Consider the following 20,807-nt stretch of genomic DNA (forward strand, 5'->3'; position numbering starts at 1 on the left):
GCGGGTTCAATTAATAATTTTTTTAAATAAATATGTTTTTGGTTGTTTGAGGTATGACGAGGTGGGAGACACAACGTGCAAGAGAGAGGTGCAATGCGTAGAAAGGGGCGGCGTGCAAGCCGAGGAGGAGGAAGTAACCTTTTTGCGCAGTATTTGGCCGGGGTAAGGGAAGCGTAGTGCGGTGCTGGCCGTGCTAAGGAAGAGAAAGTGATGCCTCGAGCCTCGCGGCGGAATGAGGGCGGGGAAAGAGACGTGCGGCTAAGTGAGGGTTTAAAAGGAAAGGTTATGAAATCTCCTCAACTCAAATATTCAATCTATATAATTTTTATTTTAAAATTAATTTTCTCTTATACGAGCTATTTGTGACTCTACGGATAAAATCTATTTAGTCCGTGAATTTAATAGATCGGACTCAAATATTACTTATAATTATACATGTTTGTGAAAAAATAGGCTCATAATTTGCCCAGTCCGCGAGCTCAACGAATCAGCCCGTAAACCTCAACCAGGATACCCACCCCTACTAAAAGGGAAGGAAAAAACTGGGGAGGCTATGGCTGCCTCCTCTCCAAAGAAGCTATGCAACTGGATCCAGACGTTTAATCTCTCACTTCTTTTCATAACATTTTATATAATATTTTTTACAAACCTTGTATGATTTCATGTAAGGTTTTTATTATTTTGACAAAAATTATTAGACGTTTAAATATTTATGTAAGTTATATTTATCTAGACAGAATTTTAGCCTAAGTTTTCTATACGTGTTTATATGTGAAAAAAAACAACTGTCAAAATGTGTTTGAATTGGTTGTCACAAAATTGATTTTGAATGAAATTAAATTTACAAAATTAAAAATTAATTATGATTAGAATTGATTATGAAGTAACACAATTTTTCTTTGGTTAACATATGCCAGAAAAGTGATTTTTTTTTAAAAAATATTGCTTGGATACTTTGAATAAATTGATTTAAAACATCAAGTCTCCACTAATTTTCGAATTTACATAATAAACATGAATCTTTTTTATCTTGTTTTTAAAATTTAAAAAGTTAACATAATATGATATAATAGATTTAGATAAATATAGTATATTTAAAGAAAATATCCTTATCAAGAATTTTGATATGTTTATTCAATATTGTACAGAATATCATCAACTGTAAAATTATGCATTTATCCTATATAATTCAATATCTATTATAGTTTCAAGCCACATAGAAGGGTCTTGAAGCCGGGAATGCATGATCCAAGTATTCTGAATATCATAGGAGGAGACTATCTGGCTTGAGTGCAGATACAGATCCTTCTTGCCAGTTAGCTGAACTTTGTGACCTGGTGACATGACGACAGTTCTCCCAGAAAATAAAACAGGTGATTTTTTTAACCATAGTTATTGGTTTACAAAAGTATATATCAGCCTATTTCTCTGTGTGTATGTGTTTTTTCTTGTTAATTTAACTTACGTTTGGTGAATGAGGGGTTGTTTCCTAATTATTCAGATTTTTTCCCAACTATACTTATTTTGCATAAGAGCCAAAGTTGTTACAGGTTCTTTGTTGTGAAATCTAGGGGGGAATCATCATCTTTTGGAACTCAAGTTGTAAAGATACAATGCATAACATTATTGCTTTTGATTTGTTTCAAGCTAAGTTTTTAATTCTACATAATTGTTCTTGGCATTTCTTGAATCTTGACAAGTTGTAAAGATAATGCATAACATTCTTGCTTGTTATTTTTTTCAAGCTAAGTTTTTAATTCTACAAATTGTTCTTGGCATTTCTTGAATCTTGACAAGGTCTAAGTGACTCTGGCAGCATTGACAATGTTCTAAGCAAGAGAGACTGAAGTTATGGGCTCAACTAGGTTAAAAATTAAAATCCCAAAACCTTAAGAGTTGTTATTCTTATTCCTATTGGTCCTTACAAGGGATTGTCACTTCCTTTTTTTTTTTCTTTTTTCCAAAAGTACTCTTTCCACTTCCACATAATCATGATTATGTTGTATAATCATGTACAAAATCCAAAGTGAAATTATATTATACAAAAGTTCACACATTTAAGTAATCAAATTATTTGTTACATAAACATAAATTACTTCTTTTTTTAATTATGATCAGTCATGAATTGATTTGAATATGATTAATAAAAGTAATTCTTATAATAATTAATTTGATTACCACTTACATTGAATTAATTTAACTTTAATTTAAAAAGATATTGAATATTATTAAAAATGGTAAATTGTATCACAGTTAATTTGATTATTTAAAAAGGTAACTTGCATTTATAATTAATAAAAAAATTATAAAAATAAAAATATTTGATAGTGTTTTTATCTTTTATGATATTAAACTTCGTTTAATACTTACCATATTAATTATTGAGAAGGTTCCTAAAGAATAAAACATCGTGCCTAATATTTTAATAACACAAACAAAATGTATTTATATACTCTGACATTTAACATCAATCTTTAAAATTGATTTTAAGGATCTAAAGTAATACCAATACATTACTCCGATTAAATATTTTACATAACCGATTGAACTCATTGAAGTAATGAAAGATTTCCATAAAGAGTCATTATCGTTTTTTTTCCGTGATTTTTTCTCCTTAATTTGATGCCGTGTAAATAGAGTCATTATTATGAAAAGTAAGGGCAGTTTAGTTTATTTATTTTCTATTTTAATTTTAACTGAAAATTAATATTTTTTAAAATAAGTACTTGCAGTTAAAAAAGAAATATAAGTACTTTAATTTTAAAAAATATATTTTTGAAAATATTTAAAAAATGAAGTCCAATTGTAAAACAGAAAATATTCTTTAATTTTATATTTAAAGTTTGTATGAAAAATAAGAAAAACAGAAAACAATGATATTTTACTACTTTTTATATAAATTTTATATATAATAAAATAAAAAATTAAAATATATTTTTTATCTTTCTAAAATTTCAATTTCAATTTTAATCTCTCTAAAAAAAATTATATCCTATTTTCATTCTTCTAATTCTCAATCGCGTCATTTTTTCTTCTTAAGCACTATCTCAATCACTTTTCGTCCATTTATAAAACTTTATATAAATCTCTTTTTTTTCAGAAGTTATATAAATCTCTTTAAAAATCAAAATTCGAGCATTTTAAAATTACAGGAAAAAAATAAAAATATTTTTAAAATACTAAAATAAAAGAGAACTTACAAATTTTCAAAGAGAAAAAGAAAATGAAAATGAAAACAAATAAAAATGTACAGCTCTTTCTTCAAATGAGAGAGGCAAATAAGTGTACATACACTTACCAAAATATTAACGGGCTCATAACAGCAAGAAAAGGAAGTCAAGTCAAGAACTGCGTTTTTCCTGGTACGAAACCAAACAAAGCTTTCTGTTTCTGAACCCTCTAACATTTTTTCTCTATCTCTCTCTCTTCAAATCCCTCAAACCATTTTCCTCACTTTTTAGTTTTAACTCTCAATTTTCATTCACAACTCTCTTTTTATCAACAAACAACAACTTTCTGTAGAAAAACCAACAAAAAGGTTTGAACTTTCTTCTTTTTTTTCTCGTTTCATCGCTCGTGTTGTTCTGAGTTTACAATGTACATAGTAAAATGTGAGTGTCATATGTTTTTTTTTTTTAATGTTTTAGGTTTTCGGTGATAATGGCTGGAAATACCGGCCAAATCGATATAAACTCTGAGGCCGTTTTGTTTGGTCGAGAAAATGATGTTGTGGGGGTTGAATCATCAGTGTCCAACGTTATTTGTGTCGGTTCCTCTCGTTCTGAAACCCTAATTGGTGACCATGTTGGTGGTGGTGAGGTTGTGGTTCATGATCAGAAGGTTTTTAATGTTGGAGATGATAGAGGAGTCAATGGTTCTGTGGAGGTTTTTAATGGCAGTGAAAAAGAGGGTTTTGATGAAGAACCTGATTTGGTGGGTGTAGGGAGTGGTTTGGAGGAAGGAGTGAAAGTTGTTGATGGAGGGTGTGATGAGAAAGAAAGAGAGGTTTCGTGTGGGACGGTGAAGAATGAAGATGAGAAAAGTGGGATTGAATGTTCAGATGGAGTTTTGTTTGATTATGGGGGTTTGTTTATTGAATTTAATGATGGTTTTCAGAGTGAGCTGGGGTGTGAGAAGGCTAGTGATGTTGCTGAAAATGGTTTGCCGAGCATTGTGTCGAATAATGTGACTCAAGGGGGTGATAATGATGCGGTTGAGTGTGCGCAGGAGGAGGTTAAGAACGATGGTTTGGTGAATTTAAGCATGGTTGTGGAGGCTGATGGCGAGAGGAATGATGCTGATAGTTTGGTTACTAAAAATGGCCTGGAAGATTTGCATGCCACAGAAGTTGCAACCTACCAATTACGGGATGGCATTCCATGTATGGAAGGTGTGGATGTCATTGCTGAAGAATCTTTGCATGTGAAAGACTTGTCAAGGAATTGCCTTGAGCTAGAACCTTCATGTGAGTTGAAACAGCCAGCCTTTCAGGTAGATGCAGATGTAGATGTGATGCAGAATCAAACCATGGTTGTTGATGTTTCTGAAGAACTATTTGAGAATATACAAAGTGAGTGTCATGGTTTTAATCTTGTTGTGGATCTGAATTCTTACAGAAGCACGCAGAAGGTTGGCATGTACTGGGGATCAGTGTCTTCGGAAATGAATTTCCGTGTGTCTGATTTAGTATGGGGAAAGGTGACTGGCCATCCTTGGTGGCCAGGTCAGATCTTTGATGCCTCAGCTGCATCAGCGAAGGCAAAGAGGCATCTCAAGGAAGGCTGTCACCTGGTAGCGTATTTTGGGGATCAAACCTTTGCTTGGAATGATGTATCAATGATTAAACCATTTCAGATGCATTTTTCGCAAATGAACAAGCAGAGCAATTCAGAAAATTTCCACCATGCTGTTGATTGTGCTTTAGATGAGGTCTCAAGACGGGTTGAGTTTGGTTTATCCTGCCCTTGCATGCCTGGAGATGTGATTTCTAAGATTAAAACTCAAGTAATTAGTAATGCTGGAATCAATAATCAGTTGTGCAGAAGAAATGGAGGGGACAGGATTATGAACCCAATGTCTTTTGAACCCATGAAACTTGTCAATTTTGTTAAATCATTAGCCCAGTCTCCACTTGTTGAATCTGATAGGCTGGATTTTGTAATTGCACGTTCCCAATTGTCAGCCTTCTATTGCTCAAAGGGTTATTCTCAACTACCTGAGTTCCCAGTGCTTGGTGGGTTGTTCGAGAATGATATGGAAACTCTATTCTTGAAAGGGAAAGAGCAATGTGATTATCAAACCCATGTTGGTTATACACAACAGGAGCACAAGCACATCTCGGGGGATGAAAAGCGGCGCAGTAAGAAAAAAAAACTTTTGTCAGATTTGATGTCTGAGAAGGGCTTCTGTATTTCAAATGGTGAAGGCACATCAGAACAGGAGGCTAAGTCAGTTCCACGGCGTCGTGGGAGGAAAAGGAAGTCAGCTTACAATATTTCGGAAGATTATTTCCATAATTCCCTAAATAGAAGGCTCTTCCAATTTCAGCATGCTTCTACAAATGACATGAGGTCTCAACTTTGTTTGGCTGCCAAGGATCCAATTGGAGAAAGTTGCTCTAGTGACATGGTACATTTCTTTGCAGAATTTCGAAAATCCATTAGCATTGATTATTCTGCTTCCTTGGATCAAGAAATGTCTTTGGAACAAATGCATGATGGTGAGACCGGAGTAACTTCTATAACAGCATTGACATCTGAAATGGAGCCTTGCAGTGATTCTTATTGGCCTGATAGAATAATTCAAAGCATTCCTGAGGACCAATCATTGACAAAATACCAGAATGAGAGAGCCATTTTTTTGCCTGAGACTCTAACAGAGGCTAATGATAGAAATCTTGGATCAGAATCTTCTAAGCTTGTGGAACATTTGGTTGGGAGTTCTCAAGAGGGCTTCTGCCCCACTGCTCTGACTCTGAAATTCACAAACTTGGATTCTGTTCCTTCAACAACCGATCTCAACAAGATTTTTGCCCGTTTCGGGTCACTGATTGAATCAAAGACTGAACTGCTAGAGAGGACTAACCGCGCCAGAGTGGTTTTCCAAAGACGATCGGATGCAGAAGCTGCTTTTAGTAGTGCTGGAAAATACAGCATATTTGGACCTTCACTTGTTAGTTATCGCCTCAAGATTTTGCCTCGTAAGCCACAACAAAAGGGTACAGTAAAGCGAGGCAGAAAAAGAAGAGAAACAAGTTCTGTGGATGGCGCAGCAGTTTGATGCCTTGGTGTTGACCCTTCCAACCTTAAATAGAATGTTGAATTAAGGTTGGTGTTTTTATGTGAATGTCAACATTCCTAGTATATTATGTTGAGCTAAGGTGACACGCATTCTAATACATAGAATTGACTGATTGATATTTGAGAGTAGGATCCATTACATTTTAGTTGCCACGGTGCATATAGTTTGGAACTAATACAAGGAAAGATCCATGTTTCAGCTGGTATATGACTGTGGGAAAGAATTATGTTATGTTAATTTGTTAAATTTTAATTCCATCAATGGAGAAACAGACGCAACTCTTGAATATGAAATTGTCACGTATACGAGTAGATTCATTCTCAGGTCATTTGTGTCAAGAGCATTATAGTTCTGAAATTAAAACACATGGCAATGATTGCCACCTTTTCACACGCTCTCAAATGCATGTTTAATTCAGTTGGTTTTAAAGAAACAATTGTTTACTTATATCAACTTTGAGATTTTTTCTAAAAAATAAGTTATTAGTTCTCTAGAAATAATTCCAACCAAACATGCACTTAAGTTATTAATAATCACACTGATTTTTTTCTCCACATGTGTTCCAGTTCCCAATAACAATATTTGTATCCATAATTAATATTACTATTATTTAACAATTTAAAATTAACCTAAAATTAAAAAATGCTAATCCACACAAATTTAGCATCCTTTCAATTAGATAACATTAGCTTAATAATTAGAAAAAAATTATTATAACGAACGAAATACTATCAATCATGACTTAAAAAGTACATATCATTAGTCTAAAAAACAAGGTCTTATCACTAGATAAGATAGTAGATAAGATAGTTTGAGCCTTTGAGGCAATGCAATGAAGTATAACCAATATTTAAATAAAATTGTCATTTTCAAAATGTCAACTTTACGGAAAATGAAATTGAGCAAAATAAAAAAATTGTTTTTATTAAATAAATTTATTCTAGATGCATGACTCATTATATTTTTAAAAGCATATATATACTTTCATTGTAAAAATAATTGTAATTATCACAATTTAATTATTCATTCTAAATTATTTATTCCAAATCCCTAGGACATTTTCATAAACTTCAAACGATCAGATTAATTTTAGATTCTCCGTATAAAATGTTATTTTTAAGGGGATTCATTTTCTTCAAATAATTCAATTAATATAAATTTTATATTTATTTCTTATAAAATTTTAAATTAATTATACTACATAAAATCCGTATAAAATAGAATATTTAGATTTTAATTTATTCTATTTTTAAAATTTTATATAATAGATACAAGAATCCTACTATTTTGATTTTGAATCTTGATTGATTCTCCAATACATTTTTAATAAAAATAAGTTTTATAAAAAAATCAAAAGAAAACATAAAAATATCAAAATGAAGGAGATCCTAACAAGACTCTCAATAGTAACATTTTTTCCGAGTATTTGTGTATATTAAAATACATTTAAATTTAAATTAAATAATTAAAAATTTACATAATATAAAGAAAATTATTCTATAAATTATAAAATGTATCTTAAAACTAAGCTAATACAGATGAAAAAGTAAAGTTGAACTTAATTTAGGTTTGGTGCCTTAGATAAAAGTATGTAAATTTTAAGATTAATGAAGTACAAACGTCCACTTGGGTGCCAAAACAGCAATCCAATCACACTCCTACATGTTAATTAATAATTTTTGGATAAATAATAACTTTTGTGACAAATTTTATATTTTCATTTTCAAAAAATACATTTATCAACTAATTACACATTAAGGAATAAAAATGACTATTTATCCATAATTTTCCTTTATCATGATTCTTTTCTCTCATTTCGGGAAAGGTTGCTTCTTTAAATTTTATTATTAGGCCTTTTCATATAAGATTATCTTAATATAGTGATGAGATTAAAATAGAAATCATAATTAATATTTTTCTTTAGATATTGAATTTTTAAAAATTGAATCTGAAATATACATCTTGATAATCCGATGACCAATACTCACTAAACATTAAATCTTTATAACAGCCACAAATCACTGCGCGTTTGAAGTGACTCCATAGAGATAGCCTCAAGGCTGGGTGAAATGCCATTCATAATATCGTTCAAATTCCATTTAATTTCATGATTTGAAGTACTAATATCTATATTAAATGGTGTCATTCCATTTGTTGGTTGGTGACGTGGAATCTTTAGAAATATCCACTCTCCCTAGGATTTATATCTCAAAAAATTATTAAGCAGGGTTTTCAGATAAACAAATTGCAGCCTCATCAAACAGTAAAAATAACTGGAGAATTGAAAATAGGATCAGATATCTAACTAGTATTAGGTAGCTCCTATGCCTATCATCTCCAGTTTATCGATTTCATTAACAGTAGCAATTGCTAAACCTTCAATGGCTATATATTCAGTGAAAGTTTATAGCAAGAAGCCAGAGAATGGGGAAGAAGCAAAGCCGAGGCAAGCAAGCTAAGATATGTTACTAAAAATGCTAAATGAAGTTCAGTAAAATAACTAAAAAAGATACAAAATTGTTCATAAAACCCATTCACCTCAAAACAAAATTCGTAATACTTCAGAGAAACTATTGAAAACAAACATAAGAAGCATTTCACAAATTTAAGACCTTGGTTTCTCCTTCTTCTCCTTGAAAAGAGCCAGAAGAGAGACACCAGATACCTTCACAACCTTAAATCTGACACCAGGAATATCTCCCACAGCATGACCCTTTCGTCCAAATCCAGCAATCAAGACTTCGTCCTACACAACCATTTCCAAGTTACACAACGGCTACAAATGACAATTTATCAAAGAAACTCAAGTTGTTTCCAGGAGTATAAAAAAGATAATGAAACTAGAAAAAACATGGACCAACACTCACATTCTCTTCAATGTAGTTCAAGCAACCATCATTAGGGACAAAAGCTGCAATTTTCTTCCCATTCTTGATAAGTTGAACTCTGGCACACTTACGAATAGCAGAGTTGGGCTGCTTAGCTTCAATACCTCTGCAAATAGAAAAACACATTAATTTCTCAAAATCATATACTATAACCAAATCAAATAAATATTCTAGTGAAAGATAAACAAACCAAGTTAACCTAATTCTTACATCTTTTCAAGGACAATTCCCTTGGCATGGGATGAACCGGCAAAAGGTTTCTTCCATTCATTCCCAAGATGGGATTTCTTGTATGACTTATCAGCCCACCTTTGCCTCCTGCGGTGAGACTTGAGCTTGCGAGCAGCTCCCATTCCATGTGTCTTCCTGTAAGACAGCAACAAATATAATTCCTTAAATTCTATGTTCTTTTGTTTGTTCATCAACCAATTCCTAGTCCACCCCCATTACAAAGACCATACCAAGTCTAGAAGGACAGAACTAAAAAACCTAGTTAAATTTCACAACAAATTTGCCACTGCCACCACACCCCTCAAAAACAAGAACAAAAAAACCCAATTCCATTGACCCTAAATCTAAGAACAAAAAACTAAATAAAATAAGCGATATTTACAAGGCAGCTTTAGATTATCGACCAAATTAAACTAAACAAAAACCAATGAAGCAGCAATTCACATTGCACAAAACAAGGGGAAAACCAATTTAAACACTACACTGATAAAATATACAAAATCCGATTGTAGAAAAATATAAACTTTTTCACACGGGAAGAATCGACGAGAATATTTGATTTGAAACAGATCCACCGGAAGCAAATATAAATTCACGAGCTCAAGTTCATTCGTATGCGTTCAATTTTTGGGAACAAAGCAAATAAAACAAAAGAGGAACATAAACGTGCAATGAAGCATATCTAAAGAGTAATGGAGAATTATTAGGTTACCCCATGGCTTCGTTCTTCGGTGTAGAGCTCGGAGGTTATGGAGGATGAGCAGCGACAACAGCACAAAACCCTAATCGATAAGCGAAGTAGGGGGTTTATATAGTGGACTAAAATGAAAACACCACTGGGTTTGTTAAGCACCACTGGGCCTATGCAACAAGACCAGTGGATTTAAGACCAAAAAGAAATTGGTTTAGTTATTTTTAATTTATTTTTTAAAATATAAAAAGGATAGAATATAAATATAAGTAGTATATACTGATGAAAAACACTGATATATATTTATTTCTCGTTTATATAATTAAAAATAAACATAAGAAACATAATTTTTCAAGTAAGTCTTGTTAGCTATCTGATTGTAATTGTCATGAAACAATTCTAATAGAAATGATAACCCTTTTAATGATGTAACTCTTGACTATATATATATATATATATATATATATAAATTCACATAAAAGTCTCACATTTAAAAAACATATATAACATTTATTAAATTTAATAAAAATATTATGTTTAATGAGTTTCATGATTAATATATTATGAGTAAATTTGACAGTGTGATAACATTAAGTACTATTTTTATTGAATCCAAAATCTTGTCAAATTATTGAATATAAATATTTGTTATGAAAATTATATAATATAAATATTAAGAGATAAATTATTATAAATGTTCATCACTTTATTCATATTATACTTTATACTTATTGAAGTTTTTAATTTTAAAATATTATGTTTACTAATTTAAAATTCAACAAGTCGTTAGGTCGAGTGATACTATACTCGTTTCCCTTAAGTAAGATTATTGGGTTTGGAAAGAATGTGTTTGAGAAGACAGATCCTATAAAGGTGATCAATTAAATTCTCCGACCAAAAATTAATCACTAGTAAAAATTAGTAGATATTTAATATCTATATCATAATATTAAAAAAGATTATTGATGATAACTATCAAGAGGCAAATTATTATATATTTATATATTACATTATTATGTATATGTTAAGTTTGCTAATTTTAAATATGTCTAATTAAATAATTCATTTAAACTTTAAAATATAAAAAATTAATGTATTAAAACATATATTATATTTCTTAAATTTAATAAATATTATATTTAATATACTATAGTTTATTTTTTACTGTCCACTATCCAATAACATTAAATATGATATGTTTCAAATTATTATGTGTAAAAATTAATAAATAGTTTAAGGTACATATATTTAGTAATTTACTAGTGTTATATTAATATATGTGAATTTTATGTTTTATAAACTATTTTAAAAAATAATAATAAAATTAAGAAAATTAATATAAATTTTAATATTTATATATACATGGGATTTAATTATTTTAATAATTACTTTTTGTTTCATAATAGATTTTTATATACTCATAAGAAAAGTCATATGTTTAACACACAGACATTATATTTAATAATAAATATAGTATTTGAAAGTACTTGTTAATTGTAGATTATATTTAATAAATATTATAATTAATATATAATAAGAAGAATTGACTCTCTGACAGTATTAAGTATTATAATTTTTTAATATATAATATACAGTCAAAGTAAATAACAAATGCAATAATTACATTTCATTTGAATTTAATAAATATAACATTTTTAATAAATATCATAATTAATATTTAATATACTATAGTAAAACGGACTGTTCAATAATATAAAATGTTTAAATTTGCAGTAATTAAGATATATATCTGATTATGATATGATATTAATTACTCAGTCAAGGATTTGATTAAGATATATTTTAATCAACTATCTAATGTAATTGTAATTATTGTCAAATATTGTAATTAGCTTAAATAAGGATACCTACTTAATATATAAAAGATAATTGCCTATGTTTAGAGATTTAGCTTATTTCTCTTCTAATTGTAACTGATAGTCTATTCACTTGTATATATTTTGTCTCTGGATCAATGAAATACACAAAGCAAGCGTATACTTTGAGTAGATATGAAAGTGTCCTTGAGGCCCTGTTTCCTATTGGCGATTATTTTGCCAATTTTTTCAAGTATTTTTCAATTTTCCCTTAATTCATATTCTAGACTTATGATGAAGAAGAGTTCTGAATTGTGATTGATTTTATTTCATTTTATTTTTGCAGTTTTGATGGTGTCACAAACGGTTGCGAATCATACTTGCAGTTTAATAGTGTACTATTCAGATAAATGTGATATAGTGAGTTGTACAAACGCCTGCGTGGACTATACTGGATTCTATACAGCTGCTGGACTATGCTTCCCAGATGGATGCCATTGCGAATATGATTGTCCTCCTACAACTTTGTCTTAGTTAATAATTATCATGTCTACCATCAAAAATAAAATTAAGAGTTCAAAATTATGGGCATGATACCAGTTTAATAAAATGCTACTATCTCTTTTTACTCGACCAAATACAATGCCATCACATGCTTTTCTTACTTCTATAGTATTTTTTCCCCTTTATTTTCATTTTTGTGTTTCCTCCTCTTTTTCAAGTTTTCCTTTGCCTTTTCATCTGCATAATTTTGAAATGTTAAGCAAATTAATGAGAACGAAAATAAAACCAAAAGTTTATAAATTGGGTGGATCCACTTCTATTTTTTTTTGTGGATCCACTTCTAAAAATATATTAAAAATTACTAAAATAAGTTCGTACTATAAATTGGATCATTTAGTAGTTTTAATACATTTTTAGAAGTCATTTTTTTTATATAATTCAGAAGAAGAAAAACTTCTAAAAATATATAATTCAGAAGAAGAAAAACTTCTAAAAATGTATTAAAACTACTAAATAAGTTTGTATAATATAAATTTGATCAAACTACTAAAATAACATATCAAACACTCTAGGTTTAGATTTTTCATTACCACCAATAATGGGGCAGGTTTGGCGAGGCAAATTGCCTTATCTTTCTCAACCCCTTGCAACTTAATTCCACAAAACCCACACTTTTGTACTTATGAATTTATGATTATTTTCCAACCGCTTGTTTTTTCTTTCGGTTGTTTTTATACTCTTAAGAGTTTCTTTTTTATTGCATCCAAACGAAATTAATTATCTTCAAACAACTTTTCAATAAACTTGCCAAAACAAAAACAATGTCAATTTATAATCATTATAACAATAATTATAATCGATTATCGAAATAATCTAATGTTTGTAGCTATTCCAAACACACTCATTATTCCAACGGGAAAAGGGCATAAATGGATAAATACTTTGTAGCAAGTTGCCCTCCAACAATACTGACATGACATTAGTCTCAAATAACACAAGATTGAAACTATTTTTCCCCACGAGTTGGGTTCTTACTACTTACATAACATGAAAATTGGTACAAAGAACAAATACATGTAAGGCCTGGTCTATAAACACTCACTGCACAATTAAAAAACCCTAGCAAGCAGCAAGTAACTGGAACCACTAAACCTCAGCAATTTAATAGCAACTTCAAAATATTACACGACCTTCTTAACTTCAAAATATTTGTTACACGATCTTCTTAAGGCAAATTGTCCCCCAAGGATTGCTTGAATAGTGAACACTGGATACCTGACAATAACCAAAAGTCAACAAAGACAATGAAACAATTCAAGTTAAACCAGTGTAAGATAAGTTGTTACATTACCTGCAAAACATCTATTATACATTAATGAGTCTTCTTCCACAACACTCCAATCTTCTTCAACATGTTTGTATTTTTCTTTTTGGGAGAGTCATCATCATCTGTGTCTTCTGAATAAGGTGAACTCATCTTGGCAGTAACAGAATTGTAGCTACTGTCAAGTGAACCTGTTCGTTCCACAAACTTTCCATTGTTTCCAGAAGAAATCATAGCAGCAGCTGCTTCGGCCGCTTTTCTCCACTGGTCCGACTGCACTTTCAACCTCCTTAATTCAGCCTCTAACTCGGAATTTGCAGCCTGCGCAGTGTCTAGCTGTTCAGTTATCTGTGCTACTCTTTGGTTACTTTTATCGGCTTCTTCAGTTATGTAGCCAAGTTTCATCAAAGCCTCGCGCTCTGCGGCCCTTGCTGCTTCAGCAGAAGCAACAGCCTCATCGGGGATTTTATTCTTCTCTAACTCCACCCTCTTTATTTCCTTCTTTAGTGCATTGTTTTCCTCAGTCACATTTTGCAGTTCCGTCTCTCTGTCCAATAATCTTTTCTTCAACTCAGTTATGTCAGCATCCAATTTTTTGAGCGCCACCACAGGTTCAGAATCTCTTTCACTAGGCTGGTTTTGCTTGATCCTTGACACGAGCATCTCATTCTCATCTGATAAACCCTGCAACTGAGATTCCTTGTCCATCATCTTCTCCCTTAACTCTTCAATATCAGCTCTAGCTCTCTTCAATTCCTCATTTAATTCACCTTGTCTTTGAGAAGATTCTGATTTTGCATGCTCCAGTTGTTCAAAAGCACTTCTGATCTGCAATGTGCTCCGAATATACTCTTCTTGGTATCGTACCTCAGAAACGTCCAGTGCAGATTTTAACTGCACTGCTTCAGATTTGGCAGAAACAAGCTCGGCTTTGAGATGGTTTATCTCCTCATTTTGTACGTTTTTCGGTGCAAGTTCAAGTTCTGCTTCATTGACGGGACCTAACATATTTTTGTTACCACCACCAACCAAATCAGCCTGAAGTTTGCTGACAAGTTCCTCCAATGATTTTACTTGAGCTCTTGATTGCTCCAACTCTAAAGCTAAGGATTTGTAAGCTTCTGATGCTTTCTCACCTTCTAACTGGAGTGTTTCCACAGTCTTGTTTGCTGCTTCCAATTGCATTTGAGTTTTGCCAACTACTTCCAAAGCCCGGGATTCAGATTCTTTGCAATCAATTACCTCACTTTTCAGCTTTTCCACTAAAGTGAGTGCTTCATCAAGCTCCATCCTCAAATCCTCAATCTCAGCATTATCTGACTCAGCATTGCTAATGTGAACAGCTTCACATTCGCGCACTCTTTCAAGTTGAATTTTCAGTTTCTGTATTTCATTCATGGCAGACACTAGAGCAGTTGAATCCATTGAGTGCTGCTTCTGGACAGCCTCAAGCTCAGACTGCCATGCTCGATCTCGGTCCTGAGAAATCTTACGGAGTTCTTGAAGCCGTTCCTCTTCAGAAGCAGATAGTTCCAGAAGCTGTTGCTGGGATTCCTCCAGCTCTTTCGATACCGCTAAAAGCTGCTTATTTGCTTCTTCAGCCTCCTGCTGAGCTTTCCTCTTCCATGACTCAGATGAGTTGAGTTGGTCTTTAGTTCTCTTTAGATCTTCTTCAAGTTGAGCAAGTTGAGACTCCAATTCTTGAACCCTACCTGGTCGCTTCTTCTAGAGCGCAATGATAAAGTGCAAGGAGATATAGTGAATAGCAAAAATTAAGACACTATCAATAATCTCAATCTTTTGAATTTTATATAGCTATGGATAAGTGATAAATGAAGGACTTCTATAAAATAGGGGAGAAATTATTAAATAGTTTGGAACTACCATGTGTCCATACTTCCTGAAAATCTCTCTGTGACATGAAACCAATTTTTTTTCAGTTAACGAGAAAGAATTAATAAAATCTGACTACATGTCACGTGAAAATTAGTTGGGACTATGGTGATCCTAGAGACCTAGACCGTATAATAAGTTCTCCATTCAAGGGGGAGGAGGGAATTATTCAGTTCTAGGCTTCTAGCAGTGAACTATCTTATAAATTACAATACCTCAGATATTGGACTTCTTGGTGACTTGCGTTCTGTGACCTTAGGACTTCTATTTTTTGGCGTCTTACTTCCTGGTTTTGGAGATGATGAGACTGAGTCGGTATCAGAGCCTGGTGTCTTCAATTTGCGAGCATTCTGAGGAGATGCAGGAGACTTCCTTTGGGGCACTTCTGAAGTACCAGTTCTGCTCACAGACAAGCATAGGCCAATAAGCATGCAGATGAAAAAACATCTTAACATAGCACAGTAAGGTGATCAAGTAAGGAAAAGTTCATTTAAATAGTCCCTATTTAAATCTTTGGGATCAAAATGAAATCTAAACAAGAAGTGCTATGATTAACAGGGCAATTTTTTTCCAAAATATGATAGTTACATGGAGGACACATAAAATTATATAAAACTGTTTACTAGTTATCCCTATTATAAATAGTTATGATAGGACACACTTACCTCAATATTGATTCATTTGGTGTTTCACCAAACAACTCCAATTAAATACAGATATGCCCCTAGTTAGTTCTTAACATTTCTTCGGAAAGCAACAAACTCTAAATGGTGGTGTGGCACATTCAAATTGAATAGATAACATTAACAGGTAGCATTCAACTATTCATCCCTCATTAGTCATTACTCATTAGATCCCAGAAATAATTATATTTAATTTGTTTGAATACAATTTCTGTAATAAGATTCATTACGAATTCAGTAATAAACTCCAACTAAATAAATGGGCCCAAATTATTAATCTTCAGATTTCCTTGCAAAGGAACAAGCCTTAAATCATACAACCAACCCTGTGAACAAAATAAAAGCACTCCATCCCCTAATTAAGACCTCAGAATTCGGAAACATGCATCACAAAAATGGAATGCTGCAAAAAGTGTCAAATAGGACAATCTTACCTTGCTTTTGGTGTCTGCATACTTTAATAATATCTGGGTTGATAGGAAGGGTAAGCTAAAGAACCTCTCCTTCAAAGCCCCTGACCCACACTTTCTGCAATAGTAATCTGAGAAAGAAATGAAGACAATAAGGAATTTGATTTATAACTGAGAGAAGAGAAAGAGGCAATGGTTTGCACTTTGCACTTTACATTAGATGACCACCACCTGGGATCAGCATTCAACAAAAAACCTAACAAACAAACCGCACATAATCCCTTCAAAGAAACTCCAAGTAAACTAACTCCACTACCACCTACCAAATTCAAAACAAATAAATAAATAAACAAATTTAAACAAATAAAACCTTGCACCAAAATAATTAGTAGAATATAATTAACGGAAACCCATCTTCCAACTTTTCCAAATTAATTTTAGACCTTTCCTCCCTTTTACTCCACAGTGCCACGTTACACTTGAGCCCCAATTGACCAGCAACAAACTATTATGTTAACCCCTTTAAGCATCCTATAAATTAAATAAAATGCACACTAAAACTAAAATGTAAGCAAATTTTCCAAATCCATCATGTCACCAAGAAAACAATTATAACTAGAAATGATTTAAGTGGGCTATCCAGACAACCATAATTTCACTGCCCCTTCATGTTTCACACCAAAAATAAAAGTTCATTTTCGGTAACGTAAACTCAGGAACCGTGTTTAAGTTTAGAGATTCCTTGCCTTCTCATGAAAATAGGCGCAGATTTTATGACCCCATTTTTCAATCTGTGTGGAAAGACAAATCCCAGAAGGCCAGAATGAAAAAACGGAGGAAAGATACAAACTTTATGCATCCCCAACGCAAACGAGAGACAAAATCACAAAACCCAGATCTACATGCAGCCTGAGACCAAATCACTGATCCGAAAGAAGAGAAACACAGAAAATTAAAAGAGTAAAAAAAAAGAACTTTTTAAAATCAAAATGTGTTATTGCAAAGAGAAAGTGCTAACAACTCACCAGGTGTTGTTCAAGTTGAACACAGAACAACCAGGGTGACAATATTTAAAAAAAAAAAAACACACACACACACAGAAAACTCTTGACATGAGCAAATACCGAAAAACCAGAGAGCAGTATCATGGTTTTACATCAGAAGCACGTGCATGAGTCCCCAATATTTTCCTTGTTGGAAACACACAGTAGCATACGCAGAAAACGATGGCTCGTCCTTTTAGAGATAAAAATGGGAAGAAACATCACGAGTGGAGAAAGAAAACAAAAACTCAATAAACCAAAAAACCAGCCAGGCAAAATTTACTTGAGTCAAAATACTGTTAATGCTATCATAAACTACACCCCAGAGGGAGAAAAAAAGAAGAAAAAGAGTCAAAATTTGTAATGGAAGAGAAAAGGGATGTATGAAATGAAAGTGCAGTTACCGAGTGGAGGTAATGTGTGAAACTCTGAAGTGAAAAAACTATTGAGTAAGATAAGATCAGGTGAATAAGCTTTCTTTCTCTCTCTTCTTCTTGTTAGAGTATGTTACTTATTTTCTTATTTTCTTGGTGTTGGGGGATGGAGGGAGTAGTAGCAGGGATGAGTAAAATACATTTGAAACCGAGGCGCCAATGATGTTATACTACGCTCCTTGAAGATGCACGTGTCGCTCACGCTCAGGGCTTCGGTGGCAAGTAGGCAAGTGTCGAAGTGGGTTACAATGCAATGTACGAAATTCCAAAGTTTCTGTCTCGAGAGATGATTGTTGTCTGGTTACGCATCAACATAAATCTTAAATAAGATAATTGTCTTCTTTCTTTCTTTCTTTCTTTCTTTCTTTCTTTCTTCTTCTCTGACACTTCAGTGCTAAATTTGGATAATATATATTCGCTTCGATACGCCAAATAGTTTATATACTACTCGAAAGAGTTCGTGTCTCTATGTGTATTTTTCAAAATAAAAAACAGTTATACTCTTTTGATTTGGAAAGAAAGAAAACGAAAACAAAAAAAAAAATAATAACAAAATGATATAGGTTTCACATTTTTACAGTTAATTTTAATTTTAAACTTTTATTTCATATTACTTTTTTTCATTTCTTTTCATTCTATCCAACGGTTTCTTAAAAAATATAATAACAACAATTACATTTTAAAGGTTATGTAAAGAAATACAAATAATTACATGTATTGAAGGGTATTTCCATGACCACAAAATTTCATATTGATTAAGAGTCAATGTCACATGTTGGTTATAAACATCATATTCTTTTAATTCATCAAGAATCTTTTATTAAGAATAAAATTATGATGATGAATGAATGAAGCATTTAAGCATACAATAATATCTCAAATGAAAACTCTAACGTTATAAATTTGAGATAGAAACAAAGGCTGATTTAGAAATAGAAAATATATACACCAAAAAATAATTATATTTATAATAGTTATTATCACACTGAATTTAATTAATTTAACTATATTTGGTATGATAAAGTGAATTTTAAAGTGAGTTTGAACTTAAAAAAGTTATCATTATTTAAGAAAAATTTATTTGAGTTAACAAGTAGTCTATCATATTAAATATTGAACTGTGGTTTTATTAAAGAGTTGAATTCCAAAAGAAATAGATTAGATTAGGTTCTATAAAAAAATTATTTTTTTCGTAAATGAAAATATAAGAGAGAAAAAATATAATAAGGGAATTGTTTTGTTCTCGACCCAAGGTGAACATAATCACGAAGGAAGATTTTAGTATGACAATGATGAGATTTTCAGTAGTGATTATATGTAAGGACTCTAGTGTGCACCAAAGTTAATACGAGCATGGGGAGAGTGTAAAAATGAATTTTGAATTCATATTTGGTGGACGAATCAACCTTACGCGAGGTAATTTTTGTAAGAACAAATGCTAACATGTTTCAATGTACGTAGAACATGTGAGATTATATTACAAATATGTAGAACATGTGAAAACGTATAAGTTGGCAAGTCGACCTATGAAGGTTGACTTTGCATGGTTGGTGTTGATCCTTATGCAGGCTGGCTATATGAATAGCATAAAAGTGCAAAGTCAAGCAGGTTCTTGACAAGAAGGTTGCATAAGTAATATCAACATTGTGCCCTTACAAGGTTGCCAACAAATGATGAAGGATGATAAGTCGAAAGCTAATAGTACAAAATAGCAATTGAATTGTGTTTTAGAAAATTTTGCCAGAGACAGTTTTTATAACCCAATAAACATTTAAAAGAGTTAAAACAAAAGGCAGTCGAAGTATCAAAGATTTTGAAATGTTTGTTTGAGATATGAAATAATGAATTTGTATGAGTTTTAAGAAAATGTATCTTTTTGGTATGAATACTTTGTGTAAGATAATTTTATTTAAGTTTAGTATGATTTTTATAGGAGGCAAAACTCTTCTTTTAAATATTTAATGTAATTATATACTTAAAATTTGAATGGGATATAACTGATGAAATTAAAATAATTCTATGCAGGTTGATTTAACAAAATAGCTCATGAAACTATACATTTTGTTACATAAAAAATTTTAAAAAATATAAAAAATCCTAATAGTAAGTAGTAGTAGTAGTAAATTATTAAATTAGTAATTTAATGCAAAAAAAAAACATATATGAAGTGTTGAAACTTACGTTATAATTATTTTGTGCTTATTATATTTTTATGTTATGTTATGATAATCTTCATATTAATATACATATACTAGAATTAATCAAGAAAACATGTTATACTTGTCTACCCTAGTAAAATTATTGATTTACAATATGCTCTTTAATGTATACTAATGATAATTAAAAAATATAAAACCCAATAAAATACATTAGAACCTTAAAAATTTATAACTAATTTTCACTATCATATTATCAATTTTAAGTTTTATTTTTTTTAAAAAAAATACACACGTTGTTGATTTTATATCTTTATCTAAGACTAAAATCTTTTATTTCACCTTCAGTAGAAAATGATTGAAAGATACAAACTTATCATAAAGAGATTCACCATCTTATATAGGGACTAGCTATTTAATATAAAAGTCACAT

The 20,807-nt window shown here is 31.5% G+C and overlaps 3 protein-coding genes across 11 annotated transcripts; 1 reads left to right on the top strand and 2 right to left on the bottom strand.

The window, feature by feature from the left end:
- The first annotated feature begins 3,312 nt into the window (after nt 1-3,312).
- LOC102668677 (uncharacterized) lies at nt 3,313-6,421 on the top strand. The gene is made up of 2 exons (XM_006588693.4): nt 3,313-3,362; nt 3,648-6,421. Exon 2 carries the CDS (start codon nt 3,661-3,663, stop codon nt 6,277-6,279), a length of 2,619 nt encoding a protein of 872 aa, XP_006588756.2. The 5' UTR covers nt 3,313-3,362; nt 3,648-3,660; the 3' UTR covers nt 6,280-6,421.
- A 2,376-nt stretch (nt 6,422-8,797) lies between these two features.
- LOC100796694 (40S ribosomal protein S23) lies at nt 8,798-10,282 on the bottom strand. Its single transcript, XM_003537209.5, has 4 exons — nt 10,132-10,282; nt 9,399-9,554; nt 9,168-9,294; nt 8,798-9,046 (listed from the first exon to the last, which is right to left on the bottom strand). Exons 1-4 carry the CDS (start codon nt 10,134-10,136, stop codon nt 8,906-8,908), a joined length of 429 nt encoding a protein of 142 aa, XP_003537257.1. The 5' UTR covers nt 10,137-10,282; the 3' UTR covers nt 8,798-8,905.
- Nucleotides 10,283-13,335: 3,053 nt separating this feature from the next.
- LOC100798652 (interactor of constitutive active ROPs 2, chloroplastic) lies at nt 13,336-18,515 on the bottom strand. Of its 9 annotated transcripts, none has more exons than XM_006588697.3 (7): nt 18,189-18,348; nt 17,866-17,977; nt 17,488-17,664; nt 16,766-16,872; nt 15,864-16,047; nt 13,783-15,480; nt 13,336-13,706 (listed from the first exon to the last, which is right to left on the bottom strand). In XM_006588697.3, the coding sequence occupies exons 4-6, from the start codon at nt 16,783-16,785 to the stop codon at nt 13,804-13,806; spliced, it is 1,881 nt and encodes a 626-aa protein (XP_006588760.1). In that variant the 5' UTR covers nt 16,786-16,872; nt 17,488-17,664; nt 17,866-17,977; nt 18,189-18,348; the 3' UTR covers nt 13,336-13,706; nt 13,783-13,803. The 9 variants fall into 9 exon arrangements, with proteins under 9 accessions (XP_006588760.1, XP_006588759.1, XP_025979817.1 ...); XM_006588696.3 differs by having other exon boundaries at nt 17,767-17,977; XM_026124032.2 differs by lacking the exons at nt 17,488-17,664; nt 17,866-17,977 and adding an exon at nt 16,957-17,060.
- Between the last annotated feature and the right edge of the window lie 2,292 nt (nt 18,516-20,807).

The sequence above is a fragment of the Glycine max genome, chromosome 10 (assembly GCF_000004515.6).
Source record: "Glycine max cultivar Williams 82 chromosome 10, Glycine_max_v4.0, whole genome shotgun sequence".
Taxonomy (NCBI): Eukaryota; Viridiplantae; Streptophyta; class Magnoliopsida; order Fabales; family Fabaceae; genus Glycine; species Glycine max.